The sequence below is a fragment of the Penicillium canariense genome (assembly GCF_028826845.1).
Source record: "Penicillium canariense strain IBT 26290 chromosome Unknown utg000007l_segment0_segment0, whole genome shotgun sequence".
Classification (NCBI taxonomy): domain Eukaryota; kingdom Fungi; phylum Ascomycota; class Eurotiomycetes; order Eurotiales; family Aspergillaceae; genus Penicillium; species Penicillium canariense.
In genome coordinates, this window is record NW_026622734.1 from 1,794,179 (window position 1) to 1,816,310 (window position 22,132).

Genomic DNA, 22,132 nt, shown 5'->3' on the forward strand with positions numbered 1-22,132 from the left:
TAGCGATATATAGAAAAGTTAAAAAATATATCTAGTAATACGACTTATATTAATAGAATAAGCTATCTCGATATATACTATACGGAGAGCTATAAGTAGTAGAAACACCGACCTAACTATAGGAGTAGATTACTATAGATTTTATTATAAAATTACCTATCTTAGAAGAGAATAATATAATTATAGTAGTCGTAGATCGACTAACTAAATACGTATATATAATCCTAATAACCGAAACTATTAACGTATAGATAATAGCTAACCTACTACTTAGATATATATTCGCTAACTATAGAATACCGAGTAAGATTACCTCGGATAGAGATAAACTCTTTATATCTAATATATAGTAATTACTTACGGATTAGATCGGTATTAAGTATAGACTCTCTACCGTATACTATCCTTAAACTAATAGATAAATAGAATAAGTTAACTAGACCCTAGAATAATACCTACGTTATTATATAAACTACTAATAAAATAATTAGATAGGATTATTACTAATAGCGTAATTCGCGTATAATAACGCTATATACTCGACGACTAAAGAAACACTATTCTTCGTAAATTATAGGCTTAATCCTATAATTATCGGAGAACCTATCAGTAAACGACTAATTACGGAATTATTACGACTATTAGCGATAGGGATAAAGTAATTATATCTTTAACTATCTAGAGATATCGAGTTTCTTAATATATATATAAAGTTCTACTACGACTAGTTACGCTAGGAGGCGCCGGACTTCTAAGAGGGGGAGAAAGTTTATCTCCTACGATATAATATTTATACTAGACGACCTAATACGAAACTCGATTACCTTAAACTAGGACTATTCGAAATTACAGAAAAAACAGGACTACTTAATTATCGACTAAAGCTACTAGAGAGCATACGACGTATCTATATAATATTTTATATCTTATTATTAGAAAAAGTACCTAGAAACGCCGAAGTCGCTACTAATATAGAGATCGAGGAAGAAACGGAGAACGAATATAAGGTCGAGGAAATCCTAGTAACGGATAAAGTTAACGGGAAACCTTACTACCTCGTAAAATAGTAAGGATATAATACCTTAGAAAATATATAGGAACCTATTAAGAACCTAATAGGCTACTACTAGCTAGTTTAATAGTTCTATTAACGAAAGAGGAGCTACCTAGCCCGGAAACGTCTAAACTATCCTAGAAAGATAAGGGTAACTAAATAATCTCCTAAAATATCTAATTAAAGTTCGGATTCTTAGCAATAGACGCTAACTACTAAACTTTAAGGGTAGAAGGAGTAGCCTACTCTAGGGACGACGTCTTTTTATTAAGAATTCTTAATAATTTAGTATTATATTCTAATATTTTAAAACCTTTTTACTTAAGGAAGGCTATTTATTTTCGTAAACGACGCTATTAAGATATAGCTTCCTAATACTATTTTTATTTATTTAATAATTATTAATATAGCTCTGCGAGATGAGACTATAAATCGCTTAACTCGGGTTCTAATAAGTCGAGTTTATTTTTATTCTTTTTAATATTAGAGGAAAGTTTATCCTTAGCGTAACGTAATAAATCCTATTCCCGGCCGGTATAAAACTCTCGTTTATACGTCCGACTAACGTAAGTGTAAGAAGTACACTTAGAATATCGATGACTCCGATCTATTATATACTCTTTACTAGATTCCCGATAATAATCGTAAGGAATAGACGTAATAAAGCTATTTATAATAATATATTTAGCCTAACGAATATAACTAGCGACCTAATCGCGTAGAATAGGAAGTTTAGGAATACCTTTAAGAACAGAGTTAGCCTTACGTTTAGGCATAATAAACGGATATAACGGGGTAAGAAGAAAAACAGAAAAACACTATACTTACCTAAGGGGGTACTAACATTTAAAAGGAAACCCTTTAAGGATAAAGGACTAGAAAAGAGGGGATAATATTACGGACCTTAAGAAGACGTAGGGACCGTAGTTATTTAAAGAACAACCGTAAACTAATCGTCTACGGACGCTAAAGAGTAGCGTTATTATATACGTTTCGGTATACTTAGGTATACCCCGGAAGGCCCTAAGACGTTCCGGAAAGAGAACCAGAAACGGCCTATAGCTAACTACTACGGACTATACCTACTTATATAATAAGGTAGTTAGTGTAACGTAGGAAACGGCTACTATTTTACCCGTACTTAGATTACGCCCTAAGTGCTAGGTACTAGTAAAACTATACGTAACCTCTAGTAGTAAAAAGGTAGATAGGTAGACGGGTAGATCGTACCAAGACTCATCTACTACTCTACTATCTACCACTTATACTATCACGAAGGACTAGATATATAAGGACACTTATTTAGTATTACGTATTTAGTTCTTCGCGATCAATTACACATTGTTACTTAGTTACTACCTTTAGTACTCTACTTCACAGTTTACCTTTAAGACAACCCAACCTATAAGCAGGGGAGCTCACTTCGTAGCAACACTCAGTAACTGACCTACTTGGCGCGCACCTCTAGCACGTTCTACAAGATACTCAACAGGACCCGAACCCGACGTAAGGCTAAGCATAGCAACGGTACGGTTGCGAGATACTCTTGGAATCCGCAGTTAGAACTAGGCGAGTATAACCCGACGTTCTAACTTACAGTGACCAGTCGGCACCGCGTAACAATAGACCGATAGTCTACTAGTTATTATATCTTAAAGTAATAGGTTAATTTAGTAGGTAATTAATCGTTTTAAATAAGTGAGTCTATATATCTAGCGATCTCTTTACTAATAAGATCGCTAATAATTTAGCTTCGGTAGTACTAGTAATAATAGTTATCTATTTAGAAGCTTTCTAATTAACTAGTCTACTATATATTATATAGATATATCCCTCTAAGCTCTTCTAATTATAGTTATTAACAAAAGATATATTACTAAAGATCTATATCTCCGCTATCTCTCTATATAGTTTTAATAGATATAAGGATATATAGTATATAATAGCCCTAGATTTTATCTAGTAGAGGTAAGAGATAACTTAATCGATAGTATAGAGATATTTAGGCTTAGGGTTTATTAGAAACTAAGCTAGATCTCTAGTAGCTTTAGCTATATCTAGTTAACTAATTATAGTAATATATTAGATAGACCTAATCTTCTATTAGTATTAATAAATCTACTCTAGTATAGCTATACTATTATATAGCTTTATTATTATCTTAGGGAGGAGGGTATTATACCTATAGCTTTTAGTAAGATAATATTAGTTAGCTATTAAAGAGATATAGGAATCTTAATATAGCTAAAACGCCTTCTATTAGCAATCTCTAAGGATATATATCCCTAAGAACTACTACACTTTATCTATTTCCCTTAGTTCCTATATCTTATAGAGCTTCTTCTATAGGTTATCTATAGCTATCTATTTTATAGGGTAGTTAATAGTAATAATATTATTAATATAGAAGAATATAATAATTCTATTACTAATAAAAAGATAAAGATCTTTCTAAGATATAGGGCCTACCAGGGCCTACAATAGGGCTCACAATAGGGCTCACAAGGGCCTACTAATAGGACCTACCTATAAGATATTTTTGATGTGGTTAAAACGGCTAGATATCTCGGCCAGATATCTCGGCTAGAAATCTTATCATGAATTTACCTCCTGCTACTACATAGCAGCCACCTATATCATAACGATATCATAAGCTATATCATAACCATACAATAGCAACCAATACTATGCAACTGGTGACAACCAGTGGCAACCAGAATCAGATATAAATATCCATCAAATCCCTAGCCAAATAATAATCGAACTAAGCTTCCTTCATATCTTTTCTTCCCCTTCTAAGTATCTTTATTATATCACACCTACCTATATTAACTATCCTAATATAACTTCCTACGCAGCCTTACTGCTTGCTAAGAGGTTATGAGCCCGAATCATCCTTTCTGAAAACTTTTGAAAATCACTTTTCATCCTATATTATATTAAGATATTTTATATCTTACTATATTATATCAAAATATCTTATACCTTACTATATACTATCAGGATATCTTATATCTTACAATATATTATCAAGATATCTTATACCTCACTCTATATCATCAAGATATCTTATATATTATTATATATTATTAAGATCTTCTATACTTTGATATATATCAACCAATATCAACCAATATCAATCAATATCAATCAATAACAATCAATATCAATCAATATTAATCAATACTAATCAATATTAATCAACCAATATGTCATCTATTGGAATAATATCAATTGATAAGCTAATAGGGTCAGAGAACTATATTGAATGGTCTCTTCTCCTAAAAGCTATCTTAATTAAAGATGATCTAATCGATCCTATATTAGAAGAGAAAAAATCAATAACTAAACAAAACCAAAAGGCACTAGCCTATATCAGAATTTTCTGTACTAAGGGCCCACTATTATATCTAAAAAATGAAGAAAATGCCTATAGGGCTTGGCAAACCCTAGAAGGGCTATATAACCCTAAGGGTTTTACTACCGAATATCTAACCCTAAAGGAACTTTTTAACACCTCACTAGCCGATTTCTCTACTATGGAGGAATATCTCAATAAGGTCAAACTATTATTAGATGACCTTTCATCCAAAAATTTGAAGCTGCCAGACCAAGCTATTATAGCCTGGATACTAAATAGCCTAGATGAAGGCTATCAAGGCTTTATCCAGAATATTGTCCAATCAATCCGAAAGGACCCAAAGGCTTATACTATTGAAACACTATTTGCTAGCCTAATTGATGAGGCTTGTAATATATCTAATAAGAAAATATATAATAATACTATATCTAGCCTATATAGGTAGATATTAATAAAAATATACACTATACTATATATATAATATATCATAACTATACTATATCATATCTATATAATATTATCTATAATATATCATATCTATACTATATTAACTATATTACATTATACTATACCTATACTATAACTATACCTATATCTATACTAAAGCATAACTATACTATATCTATAATTATACTATGACAATACTATATCTATATCTATACTATACCTATACTATAACTATACCTATATCTATACTAAAGCATAACTATACTATATATCTATACTATATTAACTATATTATATTATACTATACCTATACTATAACTATACCTATATCTATACTAAAGCATAACTATACTATATATCTATACTATATTAACTATATTACATTATACTATACCTATACTATAACTATAACTATATCTATACTAAAGCATAACTATACTATATCTATAATTATACTATGACAATACTATATCTATATCTATACTAAAGCATAACTATACTATATATCTATAATTATACTATAACAATACTATATCTATATCTATACTAATCTATATATATATACCTATGCCTATATCTTATATATACTAATCTATATATCTATATAGATAATATAGATTAAGGGGGCATCTAAGATATAGGGCCTACCAGGGCCTACAATAGGGCTCACAATAGGGCTCACAAGGGCCTACTAATAGGACCTACCTATAAGATATTTTTGATGTGGTTAAAACGGCTAGATATCTCGGCCAGATATCTCGGCTAGAAATCTTATCATGAATTTACCTCCTGCTACTACATAGCAGCCACCTATATCATAACGATATCATAAGCTATATCATAACCATACAATAGCAACCAATACTATGCAACTGGTGACAACCAGTGGCAACCAGAATCAGATATAAATATCCATCAAATCCCTAGCCAAATAATAATCGAACTAAGCTTCCTTCATATCTTTTCTTCCCCTTCTAAGTATCTTTATTATATCACACCTACCTATATTAACTATCCTAATATAACTTCCTACGCAGCCTTACTGCTTGCTAAGAATCTTTCTAGATAATATAGAGATCTAGGGAAATAAGTACCTAAAAGGCCTTATACTACTATAGCCTAGGAGACTTCTATAGGCTATATAAGGCCTTTATAAGCCTCTAGACTCTCTTCTTCTTTCCCTAAAGGAATAGTCTAGGAGGTAGTTCTATATAGATCTCTTTATCTAGTAGGCTATTTAGAAGTATATTAATAATATTATACTAATAGATATCTAGGTCGAATATAGCTACTAGTATAAAAATAGACCTCGCTATCTATACTACTAATATTACTAAGTATTTTTCGTTACTACTAATAGCTTAGAGGTCTCTATATATATAGATTCTAGCCTTATACTTTACTAGGAATCTATTACTATTAAATTTATATATAAAGACCTATTTTAATAGTAAGATCTAGATATCTTAGTCTATTAGGCGGTCGATCTCTTAGTATATCTTTTTTCGGTCTAGTATTTTAATTTCTAGCGATACTATAGCGATAAATATATTATAGTATAGGTATTTTATTATCTCTAGCTAATTTATAGGTATAGGAGATAAGTCGTCCTAGTATAGCTATTAATATAGCTATAGAGGGTTTAAGCTAGTTATATATATAGCTAATACTCTATTATAATTTTTATTAGGGTCCTATATTATTATAAGATAGCTATAACCCTATAGAGCCTTTCTCTAGTATATATCTATAATAATATTAGTCTATAAGACTATCCTATCGATATCTCTAGGCGCTCTTAGTATTATATATTCTTAGAGCTTATCCTAAAGCTATTTATTAGGGGTCTCTTAATAAAATTTAGTTAGAAATACCCCTAGCGGTATATCTAGTATTAGAGATAGAGAGATCCCTACTAGCTATAATACTTCCTACGTTACCGACGGTATAGGGGATAGTATCTAATAGACTACCTATCTATCCTTCTAACTATCCTTCTAAGTTTCTATCGTCTCTTCGGTTAATATACTTAGCTAAGAGATATCCTATATTAGTAGTATATCTTATTCTATAACTATTACTTCTTCTACGAGCTTTTTACTATATATATTTAGCTAACTATTTTCCTCTTTATTAAGGCTAATATTCTAAGGTAGGGTATTAATAATATCGTCGGATAGTCTAACCTAAAACTCTTAGGGATTAAATTTAATATTCTTATTAAATACTACGTTATATATTTCCCTAATCGCTCCTCTATATAGAAACTAGATTCGCTATATATTAGAAGCTATATAACTAACGAGATAGCTAATCTCTATATAATCTTCTATCTTAGCTATCCTTAGGACACCCTAGCGGTATATATATACTCTATAACTATATATATAGAGATTTAATAGATTTAGGTAGAATTTTAGCCGATTCTAGTCTTAGTATATCGTTTTAATATATAGAATAATCTATTCGCTATTAGGTAGCCTAGTAAGCGATCTATTAATAATATAAATTACTACTATAACTACTTCTAGCTAGAGGTTTCTAGATAAGCCTAATTCTATAAGAAGCCCTCTAGCTACTCCGATAATTATCCTCCTAGATTATTTACTATAGCTATTCGTTTCCGGTATTCTAATAATACTATACTCGATAATTATATCTCTATCTAGATAGAAATCGTCTACTATCTTTCTAGACGCTCTCTTATAGTCGCTTTTAAATACCTAGATTATTATTTTTAGCTATATCTCTAGTATAGCGATAAAATATATAATTACCGATTAATAGCTATTCTTTCTTTTATAAGAAATAGTTATATATAGCTAGATACCTTTAATATATATATAAGTTATCTAGTAGTAGCTATTATAGGCCGTAGTAAACTAAATAAGATCGAAATAAATCCTTCTATATCTTCTAAAGATATACTCTCTTTCTAAGATATAGGGCCTACCAGGGCCTACTAATAGGGCTCATAATAGGGCTCACAAAGACCTACCACCAGGGCCTACCTATAAGATATATAAAATCTGGTGAGGCATTTCGGTTAGATATCTCGGCTAGATATCTTATCAAAGATAACAGCTTATTAGGTAACTTTAGCCGATAATGTGCAACTATAGCCGAGATCATACAACTTCAAGACTATAGCTACCACTATACAATTACAAATGATCTAGACCAATATCATGATACTATAACTATAACATAACTACATCATAATGATATAACCATAGGCAACCTTAGCCGATTACATACAACTATAGCCGAGATGATGCAATTATAACCAATATTATATAAACTATAGCCTAAGGCCAGCCAGCCGAGCTCAGGTATAAATACCCACAAAATTCCTAACTAAATAAGAATTGAACTAAGCTTCCTTCACATCTTTTCTTCCCCTTCTGAGTATCTTTATTATATCACACCTACCTATATCAACTATCCTAATATAACTTCCTACGCAGCCTTACTGCTTGCTTAGAGGTTATGAGCCCGAACCTTTCTACTAAAATCTATTTCATCTTATAATATATCAAGATATCTTATATCTTATTATAATATACCAAGACATTATATATCTTGTTATATATTACTAAGATCTCCTATACCTTGATATATATTGATATATATCATCCAATATGTTATCTATCGGAAGAATCTCGATTGATAAGCTCACTGGGTCAGAGAACTACGTTGAATGGTCTCTTCTCCTAAAGGCTGTCTTGATCAAAGATGATCTGATTGACCCTATATTGGAGGAGAAAATATCTACCACTAAACAGAACCAAAAGGCACTAGCCTGTATCAGGATATTTTGTGCCAAAGGTCCACTACTATATCTAAAGAACGAAGAAAATGCCTATAGGGCCTGGCAAACCCTAGAAGGGCTATATAACCCCAAGGGTTTCACTATAGAGTATCTAACCCTAAGAGAATTCTTCAACACCTCATTGGCTGATTTTTCTACTATGGAAGAATATCTCAATAAGGTTAAACTATTATTGGATGACCTTTCATCCAAAAATCTGGTCTTACCAGAACAGGCTATTATAGCCTGGATATTGAATAGTCTAGACGAAGACTATCAAGGGTTCATACAAAACATTATACAATTAATCCGAAAGGACCCAAAAGCCTATAACGTCGAATCACTATTTGCTAGCCTAATTGACGAGGCACGTGGCAAAACATCAGACGAAAAGCTATATAATATATCAAATCGATTCAAAAAACAACAACAAACGTCAAATAGTCGTTTTTGCACTAACTGCAAGAAAACTGGCTATATTGTTGATAATTGCTGGTTTTTGCATACAGATAAACGCCCAGCTGGGTGGAAAACACCAAACGTATTAAACAAAGCAAATAAATCGAACAAAATTACTAAAAATACCCATAACAATCGAAACAACAAAAATAATCAAAAGAAACCAGATAACCTCATGAATCTAATCGAATCAGATATCAATAGCCAGAAATCTGATAATTATGAAGAAGAAATCAATATCCTATCTCACACTGATCAAATAAGCCCTAACGATATTAATATCGACCTTGGAGGTTTTGACCTAGAGGTAAATACCCCTATATATAACCCTATATACCAAGAAGAAATATATACTAATATAGCTATATCAGATGATATAAAGCGTAATAGAAGTAAGGCCAAAATGAGAGATATTCAAAACTTAATCAAAATAGGCCACTATCTACCAAAAGTTGATTTTATTATTGACACTGCTGCTACTATCTATGCTATATCTAAATTGCAATATTTCTATAGCTATATATCTACTAATAAAACTGTTATATAGGGAAAAGCTAAATCCATCAAAATAAGATATATTGGTAATATTTTGGTTAAGACAAATACCAACTATATCTATATGATTCAAAATGTTTTGTATATACCAGAGCTAGGTATCAATATACTCAGCACTAACCGCCTAGATAACACTATGTCTTTGTTTGTCAAAAAGAAAGCATATATATATACTATGAAAAATAACCAGAAGAAAATAACCTTTATAGGCTATAAGAAAGATAACCTATATAAAACTACTGTTGATATTATCTGCCCTAAAGGGCGTGATAGATCTGAAGCTATCTTAGCTATAAAATCTGATAAAAAGACCACTATAAAAATATGGCACGAACGTCTAGGCCATATTGGCCTAATACCATTAAAGAAAATATTAGACCAATCAAATATTGATATACCGGCAGATGATATATCTAACTATATTGATAATATATGCGAAATATGCCTTCTATCTAAATATGATAGATCTATCAATAAAAGATTAATAGATCAGGTTGATTTTGATATAGGCGAAAGAATTCATAGCGATATTGGCGGGCCTATTAGCCCTAAGACCTTTGATGGCTATATATACTATATAACCTTTCTAGATAAAAAATCTAGATACCTATATATTATATTGCTAAAGTTAAAGGATCAAGCTTACCAAAGCTTTGAAGACTATAAAAATCTATCAGAAAATCAGACTAAAACTACTATCAAAGAATTTTTCACTGATAATGGCACTGAATATATTAATGATAAATTCACTATATCACTAAGAAGATATGGTATCTTTCATCAAAAATCACCTATATATACTAAAGAGCCTAATGGGCTAATTGAAAGGATAAACCTTACACTGCTTAATAAGCTTAGATGCTTACTAATATACTCGAAATCTGACCAAAAGCTTTGGGGGAAGCCCTGCTAGCGGCTATATATATATATAATAGAACACCACATAAAGCTATTAGCTATAAGACACTATATGAAATATATTGGGGCAAAACGCCCAAAATTGACTATATAAAAATATGGGGCTCTTTAGCCTACTACCATATAAATAAATATATAGAAAAGCTTGCTCTACGTAAGAATATAGCTATATTAGTAGGCTATAGTGATCAAAAACACTATAAGCTATATGATATAAAGCTAAAAAGAACTGTATAGTCAAGAGACGCTATAATTCTTGAAGGAAAATTCCTACAAGATCAAACAGATATAGCTAAGCCTATAGATATAGGGTTAAAACCCCTAATCCCTAAACCTAACCCTATGGCTGAGGCTAAGGAAAATAACCACAACCAAATAACTAAGGATATTGATATTGATCAAAATAACTAAACTAATATAAATAAACAAAAAATGATTGATGCTTTACCAACACATAAAATTGAGATCCAAATACCCCTATACAAACCCAATAACTAATATAATAACCAAAATAATATATCAAAAAATCAATATAACATAGAGAAAGAATATATATATAATATAGAGGATACTACACTGCCAATCTATATCAAAAATATCTATATGAAAAATACTATAGATTATATACTATCCTCTACAACTATAGAAGAACCAAGCTCATTTGAACAAGCCATGAGATCAAATGAAAAAGACCAATAGTATAAGGCCTGTCTAGATGAAAATAAAGAACTATTGAATCAAAACACCTATGATATCATAGATATCCCCAAAGGTATTACACCAATTAAAGGCCGGTGGGTCTTTAAGAAAAAACCTATAAATAAAGGGCAACCAATTAAAAATAACTATATAACTAATAAAAATTAAACTATAAGATATAAAGCTAGATAGGTTATACAGGGATTTTACCAACAGCTTAGTATTGATTTCCTAGAAACTTTCTCTACTACAATACGCACAGAAACCTGGTATATACTACTAATTATAGCAGTAAATAAAGGCTGGCATATTATATAATATGATGTCAAAAATGCATTTGTACATGCTGATATTAATACTAATATATACACAATATTACCTAAAGGGCTATATAATAATGAAAAATATAAAAATAAATGCTGCCACCTAAGGAAGGCACTATATGGCCTAAAACAAAGCCCTAGGCTATGGTATCAATATTTTGCTACTATAGCTAAAACCCTAGGGTTTAATATATTACCTTATAATGAAGGAATATTCATAAACCATCAAACTAAGGCTATATTAATAGTCTATGTTGATGATATATTATTTATACACTCTGATATAGCATATATAAGACAAATAGCTATAAAGGCTAATAAATATATCAAACTAGAAGAGATAGGCAAAGTATCAACTTTTCTAGGCAATAATATCAAAATTGACTATATATCAAAAGAGATATATATTGATCAAAAGGACTATATCAAAAAACTGCTGAATAAATTTGATATATATAATAAATTCAAACCTAGCCAAACGCCAGGTGAGGCCGGCATTAAGCTAAAGAAAAATCAAAATAAAGCAGATGAAAAGACTATAAAAAACTACCAAAAAGAAATTGGATCCCTACTATTTCTTAGCCTAAAGACTAGGCTAGATATAACCTTTTCGGTTAGCTATTATGCAAGATATATAAGTAATCCATCACATAACTATATTATTGCACTAAATAAAATATGGAAATATCTACTATATAGCCTAAATACTGGCCTAAAATATAACTACTCGGGGTAAAATTTATATATAAAGGGCTACTCTGATAGTGATTAGGGTAGATGCCTAGATACCCGACGATCAACTACTAGCTATATATTTAGCCTATCAGGTAATCTAGCTATTAATAACCCAATAAGCTGGACCTTATAGCTACAAAAAACTGTTGCCCTAAGCTCTACTGAAGCTGAATATATAGCTATGAAAGAAACAATAAAAGAAGCTATATATATATCTGATCTATATAACTATATAAATACAAAACTACATCTTAGCTACATAGCTAATATACCACTACTTCTAGTAGATAATAATAGTGCTATAAGGCTAGGGCATAACCCTGAATTCCACAAAAGATCAAAACATATCGATATACAATACCATTTTATAAGAGAAGCTATAATAAATCAAAAAGCCAAAATAACCCATATACCTACTAAGACTCAGCTAGCTGATATATTGACTAAAAATCTTAGTCGAATTATATTTGAAGAACTAAAAAGGCTGGCCAACTTGACAGATATATAAAAATATTTATCTATATATCTATATCTTATATACTAATCTATATATCTATATATCTATAAAGATTATATAGATTAAGGGGGCATCTAAGATATAGGGCCTACCAGGGCCTACTAATAGGGCTCATAATAGGGCTCATAAAGACCTACCACCAGGGCCTACCTATAAGATATATAAAATCTGGTGAGGCATTTCGGTTAGATATCTCGGCTAGATATCTTATCAAAGATAACAGCTTATTAGGTAACTTTAGCCGATAATGTGCAACTATAGCCGAGATCATACAACTTCAAGACTATAGCTACCACTATACAATTACAAATGATCTAGACCAATATCATGATACTATAACTATAACATAACTACATCATAATGATATAACCATAGGCAACCTTAGCCGATTACATACAACTATAGCCGAGATGATGCAATTATAACCAATATTATATAAACTATAGCCTAAGGCCAGCCAGCCGAGCTCAGGTATAAATACCCACAAAATTCCTAACTAAATAAGAATTGAACTAAGCTTCCTTCACATCTTTTCTTCCCCTTCTGAGTATCTTTATTATATCACACCTACCTATATCAACTATCCTAATATAACTTCCTACGCAGCCTTACTGCTTGCTTAGACTCTTACTATAGGTCTCCTAGATATCTATCTCTTAGCTATATTATACTAATAGATCTTATATCTCTTAGGATTATACTCTATATTATCTATAGTATCTCCCTTAACCTCGATACTATCGACTATCTCTAAAAGCCTCTTAATCTATTAATTATATATATAGGTAAGTTATTAATACTATTACTTTAGTATAGTAATAGATATAAAGGATTTTTAGCTATACCTAGGATAATCTATTACTATTACTAGAGGAGTACTCTTAGGTAGTTTCTATCTATCTTAGGTATTTCCTATAATATAAAGATTATATCTCTTTTCTAACGCTCTAATAGGTATTTTATTCTTAATAATAGTAGAGATTTTACTATAGAATTTAAAACTTTTCTTATTAATATAGCTAAAGGATAGTAGGTTTATATAGAAATTAGATATATATAGTATTTCTATTACTATCTCTCGCTTCTTACCTATCTTTAGGTCTATTAACTAAAGGATAGCTATTCCTCTATCTTTAATAATAGAGTTACTATTACTAGTTTTAATAGTAAATTCCTCCTTAGTAAGGCTTTTAAAACTTCTTTAGTAGTTATATATATAGATATTTACTCCTAAGTCTAGTATCTAAGAGTCCTTAAAAAGATATCTCTTAGCTATTTAGTTAACCTAATAGGATATATTAGCTATATATATAGCTACTCTCCTAATCGATCCCTATATCTCTTTAGTTATTACTAGCTAGATAGTAGCCTAGGTAGTACCTCTATCCTTTTTAATCTTTACAATCTTCTCTTAGTTAAATTTACTAAGCTTCTTAATAGCCTTTACGACTAGTTCTTCTATCTTAGTTTATAGCTTCTAGTAATCTAGCCTAATATTTTTAATAATATAATAGTAGAATCTCTAGAGATAGTTTCTTCTATATATATAGAGGGTCTTTTTCTTATCTTTCTAATAATTTTTAGTATTTTATTAATCTTTAGTATTTCTTTACTTAGATATTATCTCTAGTTAGCTATCTAATATTAATATAGCTAGTTTTCTAGTCTTTTCCTTTCCTAAACGCTCTAGTAGACTTTATTATATATAGTATATAGATATAATCTTATTAAAGATAAGATTCTCTATCTCTAACCTATTACTCTAGATTAAGTAGAAGAGATTATCCTAGACCTAGATAGCTCCGAGGAAGTCTCTAATAGCGAATTTAGTAAGTATTAGACTATATAAGATATCTAGTATATCTATAGCTTTAGTTTTTTTATATAGAGATATCTAGATAGTTAACTATTTATCGATAGATATATTATTAGATAGATATATTAGTATTTAATATTACTATCTTTAGAGGTCTTCTATATAGTTAGTTTTCTTCTATATAAACTCCTATCTTAGTTTTACTAGTTTCTTATAAGTAGAGATAACGCCTATAAATATATAATAGTACTCTATAGCTAATAAATAGGATATAGTATTACTAAACCTATTAAAAGCTTAGGTAGTCCTTACTCGTTTAGCCTCTTTATAGTTATATCTATTAAGAATATATATATACTTCTTATACTTATTATCGGTAAGGTCGACTTTATCTATTATATTCTTATTAATCTTACTAACTAGTAGTAAAAGAGCCTTCTTTAGAAGCTCTTTAATCTCTATATCTATCTTTATAGGGTTAAGATACTCCTAAAGGTCGTTTTCGATAGCTCTAGTTTTAAAGTAACTAATCTAGACCCTTTACTAGGCCTTCGTCCTTAACCGCTAGTCCTATAGGATAGGTTAAATTACTTAAGATTTAGTCTTATTAGATATCTTTATATATATCTTTTACCGTAATCCTAACAGTATCTCCTCTAGTCTAAATCCTTATTAATCTCTTCTAGGATTTTGTACTATCGTTTAGGGGTATTCGGCGGTAAGAAGGCTCTTACTATTAAGATATAGAGTAACAGTCTTCGTTAATTATATCTTAATACTTTAGTATATATTCGGGCTTATAACTAACAGAATAGGCTAATTCTGTATAGGCTAGTATAAAAGATATCTAATAGGACGAGAGATAATTGATTAGATTAATAATAATAGAAAATCAGGGGGATTACCTATTAAATAGCTATCCCCTGGCTGTACGGACGTATTTCTGTCCGTACGGCCGATACTCGGCTATTATAAAGCCTAAGTTTCTCTGTAAGCTAGTATTATATACAAAAATATAAGAAACCTAGGCGCTTAATGAATAAGCCCGTTCTTAGTGGTAAGTTACCACTCCACATATTTCGACATATCTTCCCACGCTGAAGGACATCGCTCTAAAATCTTACTCTTTTTCGCAAGAAGTGTCATAAGGCAATTCAATTCCAAGGAAGAGAGTCTATTTAATCAAGAAAACCAGGCCAGGGAAAATAAGAAGAAAGCAGAAATAATGCATTTTTATCTGATGTTCTTATCGGGGGGGCGGCCCCCGGATAAAAGTGTTATGAGCTTCTTTTATGTTGCCCCTTTCTATTCCGGCCATGAGGCCATTCCTTCTCTCATTCGCGGACACTAAATCGAGAGGAGATCGGCGATCTCTCGTGGGGGACTCGCCAGGAGGACCGGCCCGTCTGCACACCTACCTGTAACCCCGCTCCTAGGTTGCATATTCCATTCTTTGCTTTTTCTAAGATGCTCAGCTCGCATCATGTAACCAGATCGGATGAAGAGGCCTAAGTGCTATCGCATGTTAAATAGTCTGAGATCAGAGGGGTCTTGAGGGATCCTCAAGAAACAGTTTTGGCACCCTCACACTGCTACCTTCTTCCTTACCTGACTGACAGGCCACTACCCTGACAAGTAGTCTCTTTACAAATAGTCGCCTCTTTACGAGAAAGTCTTTATTTGCTGATATAAGTATCACGACTTATACCTATAGATAGCATAACTTACAATGCCTAGTTTATTGCTGCATCTTCATACTTCTTTAGAGTAGCCGGAGCAAGCTGTTTGAGGCATATGGAGTTGTCTTCGTGTCCCCGTTCATTCTGATATTTATGGGTGAAGCCACGTGACGCAGCACGTGCAATTCTTTCATCGAGTTTCTTTTGGAAGTCTTTCGGGAGTATCTTCTTCGAATGGCTGAGTGTTAAGGGAAAAACAACAACAGATCGTACATGCGCCCTGGGCTCATATTTATGGCCCAGAGTCAGGGGAAAAGGGAAAGTGGGTGACCTGGGTGATCTGGGTGAGAATGCTCGCCATGTTCTCACCCACTCTCACCCCGTTCTCACCTCTATCACCCCAGTCTCTAAAGTTCTCACCCATATCACCCACACTCACCCTAAGACCAAATCCCACGCCATTTTAGGGCTCAGGGCGCACTGAGGATTGACTGCGTACTATAATGGGTGTGGCTTTGGGCTTAAGTACGGCTGAGCGGACGGGAAGCCCTGTTCTCCACACCCTATGGTCGTATGTGCTTAATATCACCGCAAGGACTCTGATAATCCTTTCTAAGATTGGAATTTATACGTTTAATCTGGGCTTTAGCTCTTAAATACTTGGAAAATATCTGGAATGCTTTGCCGCTTTACTTTGCCGGATCACTGTGACCAGTTTAGCTCTCGATGAAAACATGATGGTGCCTTTGCTTTTCTCTATCACCTCTAAAACAGACTACAGAGCGGTACGACAGAAGGTTGGAAATTGTCCATGGTACAACTTGAATTTGGAACTGCAACAGGCAACATACTCAGTACGCCAACACATCAATGCTTCTCCGCCCATTCCCGGTACCAGTCCAAACAATCACCATTGGATACACTTCTACTATATCCAACCTTCTTGTTAGTCGCACTCAGAATCTGCTTTATCAAAACCTCCACCTTCTTCCCATTGGGTGTCACTGGAATCTCTGGACAAGCATCTACGATACTAGGGACGTAACGAGGAGAAAGATCCTTCCGCACAGCATCCTTTATCCCGTTAACAAGCTGTGGGGTCAGCTCGTGGCCGTCCCTCATTTTTACGAATAGGATCACCGTTTCGTCGGTGTCTTGTTCCCTCCTCCTGCCCACACAAAGGGAGTCCTCGATGACGTGTGTAAACTGGGCCAGGAGAAGATTGTATATCTCTGCGCTACCGAAGCGTACACCGCTTGGGTTAAGGATGCCATCAGACCGACCGAGCATGACAAGGCCGCCAGTCCGCGGGTTGAAACGGATGAAATCACCGTGAGCCCAGACACCTTCAAAGCGATTAAAGTACGATGCCTTGTACTTTCGCTCTCCATCTGGGCCCCAGAATTTGACCTGAGCAGAGGAATTGGTCAGCAAGAAGGTCTTGGTAATTTCAGGTCAAGGCAGCTGAATAAGGAAGAATATGTCATGTCACTTACCGGTTGACTAGGGAAAGGCCTGACACAAACTAGTTCTCCAGGGTTTCCAGTCATACTCACGTCATTGCCATCGACGTCCCAAGCTCTAACTGACATGCCAAGGCTGGTTACCTGGATCTCTCCCGCATATACTGGGTTCAGCATAGAAGGAACACCGAAGTCGGCGATAATGTCTGTCCCCCCAGAGATAGATCCGAGATTTACGTGGCCGAAGGCTCTGTAGACGTAGCGGAATGTCGACGGTGCCAAGGGCGACCCTGTCGAGTAGACAGCCTTGAGCGTCTTGAGCGTCAGGTCACATTGTCGGGGCATCACGTCGTCCTGCTCAAGAATAGACAAATATTTGGCGCTGGTACCGAATTGGGTAATTTGAAGCTCATCGATCAATTTTGGCATCGCAAGATTATCCTTGATGGATTCCCCATCGGCGGATCGGTAGTGGAACGGCGACCCGTTAAATAAAACCACGGTGATGCCAGATGCAAGGCCAGAGACGAGCCAGTGCCACATCATCCACATACACGTGGTAATAAAGCAGAGTCGATCTCCCGGGCGCATATCACTCTGGATGACATGCTCCCTCTTGTGCTGCAGAAGCGCTCCTATAGCTCCATGGACAATGCATTTGGGTACGCCTGTGGTTCCAGAGCTGTACAGGATATAAACAGGGCTTTCAGCCGGGAGTTGGACAAAATCGAGCTTTTCTCGGCTGCTGCAAGGAAGGATAAATTCACTGTACGGCATCACCTGGGTCTTTCCGCGCGGTGTATCAAAATCAGTAGGCTCCGAGGGTGAAGTCGGCAAGATGATCGCGGCTGTCAAGCAAGGAAGTGCTGCTATTATCTCCTTGACTTTCGATAAAGCGGAAAAGTTCTTGCCATTGTACATGAGGCCGTTATCCGCAAACAGGAGTACTGGCTCAATCTGCACTAAACGGTCAAGCGCCGCAGAAACGCCTGTATCAGGGCTTACGGCCGTCCAGATGGCGCCGAGTGAGGTTGTTGCAAGCATGGCCACCAATGCATTCGTATGATTTGCGATGAATCCAGCAACTCGGTCGCCGACCTGCAAATTCATGGCCTTCATACCAGCTTGACACTGTCGAACCCGCTCTCGCAATTCCTTCCATGTGACCTCTTCTCGGGTGGTCTCTGTCACGGCGATGATGGCCAAGGAATGCTCGTCAACCTCCCGTGTGGGGTATAGCAAGTTTTCTGCAAGGTTGAGTTTTGCTTCTGGGAACCAGGAGGGCCTCGGCCACATCCGGTCGGCATTGTCAACAACCTGCTTGTATGGATCAGAGTGTCGAATTCCGCAATATTCCCATACCTCGGCCCAGAAATCCGAAATATTATCGACGGACCAGCGGGAAAGCTCCTCATAAGTCTGGAAGGATCTGCCGTATTTGGTGTTCACCCGCTGCAGGAACTCCCAGATCTGGGTATTCTGGGGAGAGTCGTGCTTCCAAAGAAAGTCACTTGCTGAGGGACTTTTGTCGGTAATGCCTAGAGGACTCTCTGGCGTTGAAGGGGGCACAGGACCAATCGTTGACTTGTCATAGTGTGCATCGATTTTATGGAACCGGATTTCACTCCTAATTGCCAGAAGCAATCCGCTCAATGTTGTTCGAAACCCTCGAAAAGTTGCAAGGAGCCAGCTCACGAGCGGGTAGCACGTTTGAAACCCCGCCATTTTGCCGTTTGGTGGAAGTGACTAGCTTGCATTGCTCGGATATATCTATAAGCAGGAGCAACTCAGCACCGGAGTCTCAAATGAGAAAAAAAAACATTGAAGATGTTCTTTAAAAATTATACCCTCACTCTGGGGGCTACTGACGTCCTACCGCACATTGCGCCTGTACCCGAAGTAAGCCGTACCATGCTAGGGTCTCGGAGGTCGGCCCCCGACGGGGACAGGTTGGCCCCCAACTGGGATCGGTTGGCCCCAGCTACCATCGAAATAAAGGGTTCTAGAATTAGGCACCGACCCTTTGAAAAAGACCGGGGAACATCACAAGGTATCTCCTCTGCTCTGTAAGATTACCAAACCCGAGAGCGCTAAGCGAATCGGAGCTACTTCGCAAAGCCCGATGTATCAACCAGCACCAGGTGTATAGCAAAACCCGAGCGGAAAGCGATATGCGCCCCCCATTTCTCCCTCCTTCACCACGCCAGACCCTAGCAACGTTACGAGGCATCTATAACATATCGAGGTTGGTTCATTCATATCTGTTTCCGTTGTCTAACCCATTTGTACATTCAACTGCCCAGAAGCGGGCAGAGCGCACAATAGTTACAAGTCATTCCAGTTCGCAGTAGTGCACATAGTACTGTTACGGGGTTTTTTCCTTTGAAAAAATGGCTCCTTCAGTTCTGCTTGATCACGCAAGCGCTGCTAGCAGCGAAAACAACGTGTCTCCGAGTCAAGGGGTAGAAAACATCCTGGTAAGTCCCTATTCCAATAGCCCCACTTGTGATTATTTTTGGGGTAAACACTAACTCGTCTTTACGCAACAGTCGAAGCCACTGGACTTGGATGCACAACTTGGCATTTTCAATACTCTATCCCGTTTCATCCCAGATAAAGATGAAAATCATTCATTCTGGTGGAAAGTGACCGGCTCGCAAGTGGCGCGGATGCTGCACGAGGCTCGATACCCGGAGCAGCGCCAGATCGAGCTGTTGCTATTCCACCGCTTCTATGTCGTGCCGCGGCTGGGCCCAAAGGCCGTGGCTGCAGTCCCCCAATTCTGGAGCCGCATCGCTCCCGGTATTGGTGATGGTTCTCCTATCAGTTACAGCTGGCGATGGGGGACGGGCCCAGGCTCCAAAGTATTAATCCGCCACTACATGGAGGCCATGGGGTCTCTGACGGGAACACCAGCGGACCCATTAAATGAGATCGCCGCCAAGGAGATGCTGTGGGAGCTTGGGAATAAGTTCCCGACTACCGACCTGTCTCTCCTGTGGAAGTTTGCTGCTCATATCAAACCAAGCCTCACAGATGAGGCAACACGCAAGGCTGCGGGGTCCTCAATCCTCGTGGGTCTGGAGACCGCCGCCGATAGTCATACTGTGGATGTCATGGCGGGTTTGATGACCCGTGCTCCGTCACAAGTTCAAAACATGCTCCATGGTGTCTTCCCGAGGGCCATGCGCGATGCCTATGGCGAGGATGTGTCCCTGGACTGTCTAAATGCAGTTCGGGATTTCATCGAGACAGATCCACATGGAAATCTCCTCACAGTGTTGGGCACAACTGCTATTGACTGCTGCAACCCGGAGGTCTCTCGATTCAAGGTCTACGTCACTACACGCAGTGCTTCCTTCGATCACATTGCAGCTGTGATGACTCTCGGAGGAAGGAAGCCTGCACCACAACGCACGCTCGACCAGCTGCGGGAGCTATGGTACAGCCTTCGAGGTTTGGAGGCTGGTTTCCCTACCTCGGACGAGCCGACAGCTCTTCCATGCGTTTATAGTCGACCAGGTCTTCCAAACGGACGCAGCGGGGCTGTCGCTAACGCTAACATCAGCGGAGTAACTTTCTACTTTGACATCCACCCCAAATACGCCGTACCCCACGTGAAGATGCAAGTCGATGTAAGCAAACACTCGGATAGTGATTTAGCTGCGATTCAAGCGGTCACTGGCTTCCTCGAGCGCCGGGGACAAGGTCGAGATGCACAGGCGTACATCAACGTAGTGCGCGGGATGGTCACCGAGGAAGAGCTGCGAACCAAGCGCGGGTTCCAAGCCTTCTTCGCCTTGGCTATCAAGAATGATGAGATTGATATTACGTCCTACTTTCTCCCACAGGTCTATAGGAGATTTGCGCAGATTGAGGGGGAGCTCTCGCCAAAAGGTCATAGACGAAGCCGTTTTGACTCGCATTGATCGGGTTGGGGGCAAAACCGGTACATCGGGCTTGCGTTCTACCTAGATTACTAACTTATTCCCCGCTTCTCTTTGGCTGTTAATAAAGCTAGGATGTCATTCTGCTCTTATCACCTCTAAGTTCGAGTCCATCACCTAGTAGCTTGATATTCTAGTGCAGGTAGTCAAGTAGAATCGCCCGCACAATTACCACCGTAATCGGATGAGTCATAGCATATACATTTACTCTCTCAAGCTCAGCTGGGTCAATTTCAAGCAAACCCGACCGCGCATGAGGATAATTGCTCCATGTGTCTCCACAATCATCGTTCTGTAATTGTCAATATGGTGGATTGGTATTGGCAACATGCCAGCAACATTTGAGAA

The 22,132-nt window shown here is 36.1% G+C and overlaps 3 protein-coding genes across 3 annotated transcripts; 1 reads left to right on the top strand and 2 right to left on the bottom strand.

The window, feature by feature from the left end:
• Positions 1-16,428: 16,428 nt before the first annotated feature.
• Positions 16,429-16,836, bottom strand: N7482_009671 (uncharacterized protein; the record flags this gene model as incomplete). Its single annotated transcript, XM_056691795.1, has 2 exons — positions 16,429-16,612; positions 16,814-16,836. The coding sequence occupies 2 exons, from the start codon at positions 16,834-16,836 to the stop codon at positions 16,429-16,431; spliced, it is 207 nt and encodes a 68-aa protein (XP_056539501.1).
• A 405-nt stretch (positions 16,837-17,241) lies between these two features.
• Positions 17,242-19,562, bottom strand: N7482_009672 (uncharacterized protein; the record flags this gene model as incomplete). Its single annotated transcript, XM_056691796.1, has 2 exons — positions 17,242-17,814; positions 17,871-19,562. The coding sequence occupies 2 exons, from the start codon at positions 19,560-19,562 to the stop codon at positions 17,242-17,244; spliced, it is 2,265 nt and encodes a 754-aa protein (XP_056539502.1).
• Positions 19,563-20,227: 665 nt separating this feature from the next.
• Positions 20,228-21,766, top strand: nscD (prenyltransferase nscD; the record flags this gene model as incomplete). The annotated part of the gene is made up of 2 exons (XM_056691797.1): positions 20,228-20,314; positions 20,387-21,766. The coding sequence occupies 2 exons, from the start codon at positions 20,228-20,230 to the stop codon at positions 21,764-21,766; spliced, it is 1,467 nt and encodes a 488-aa protein (XP_056539503.1).
• Positions 21,767-22,132: the final 366 nt, after the last annotated feature.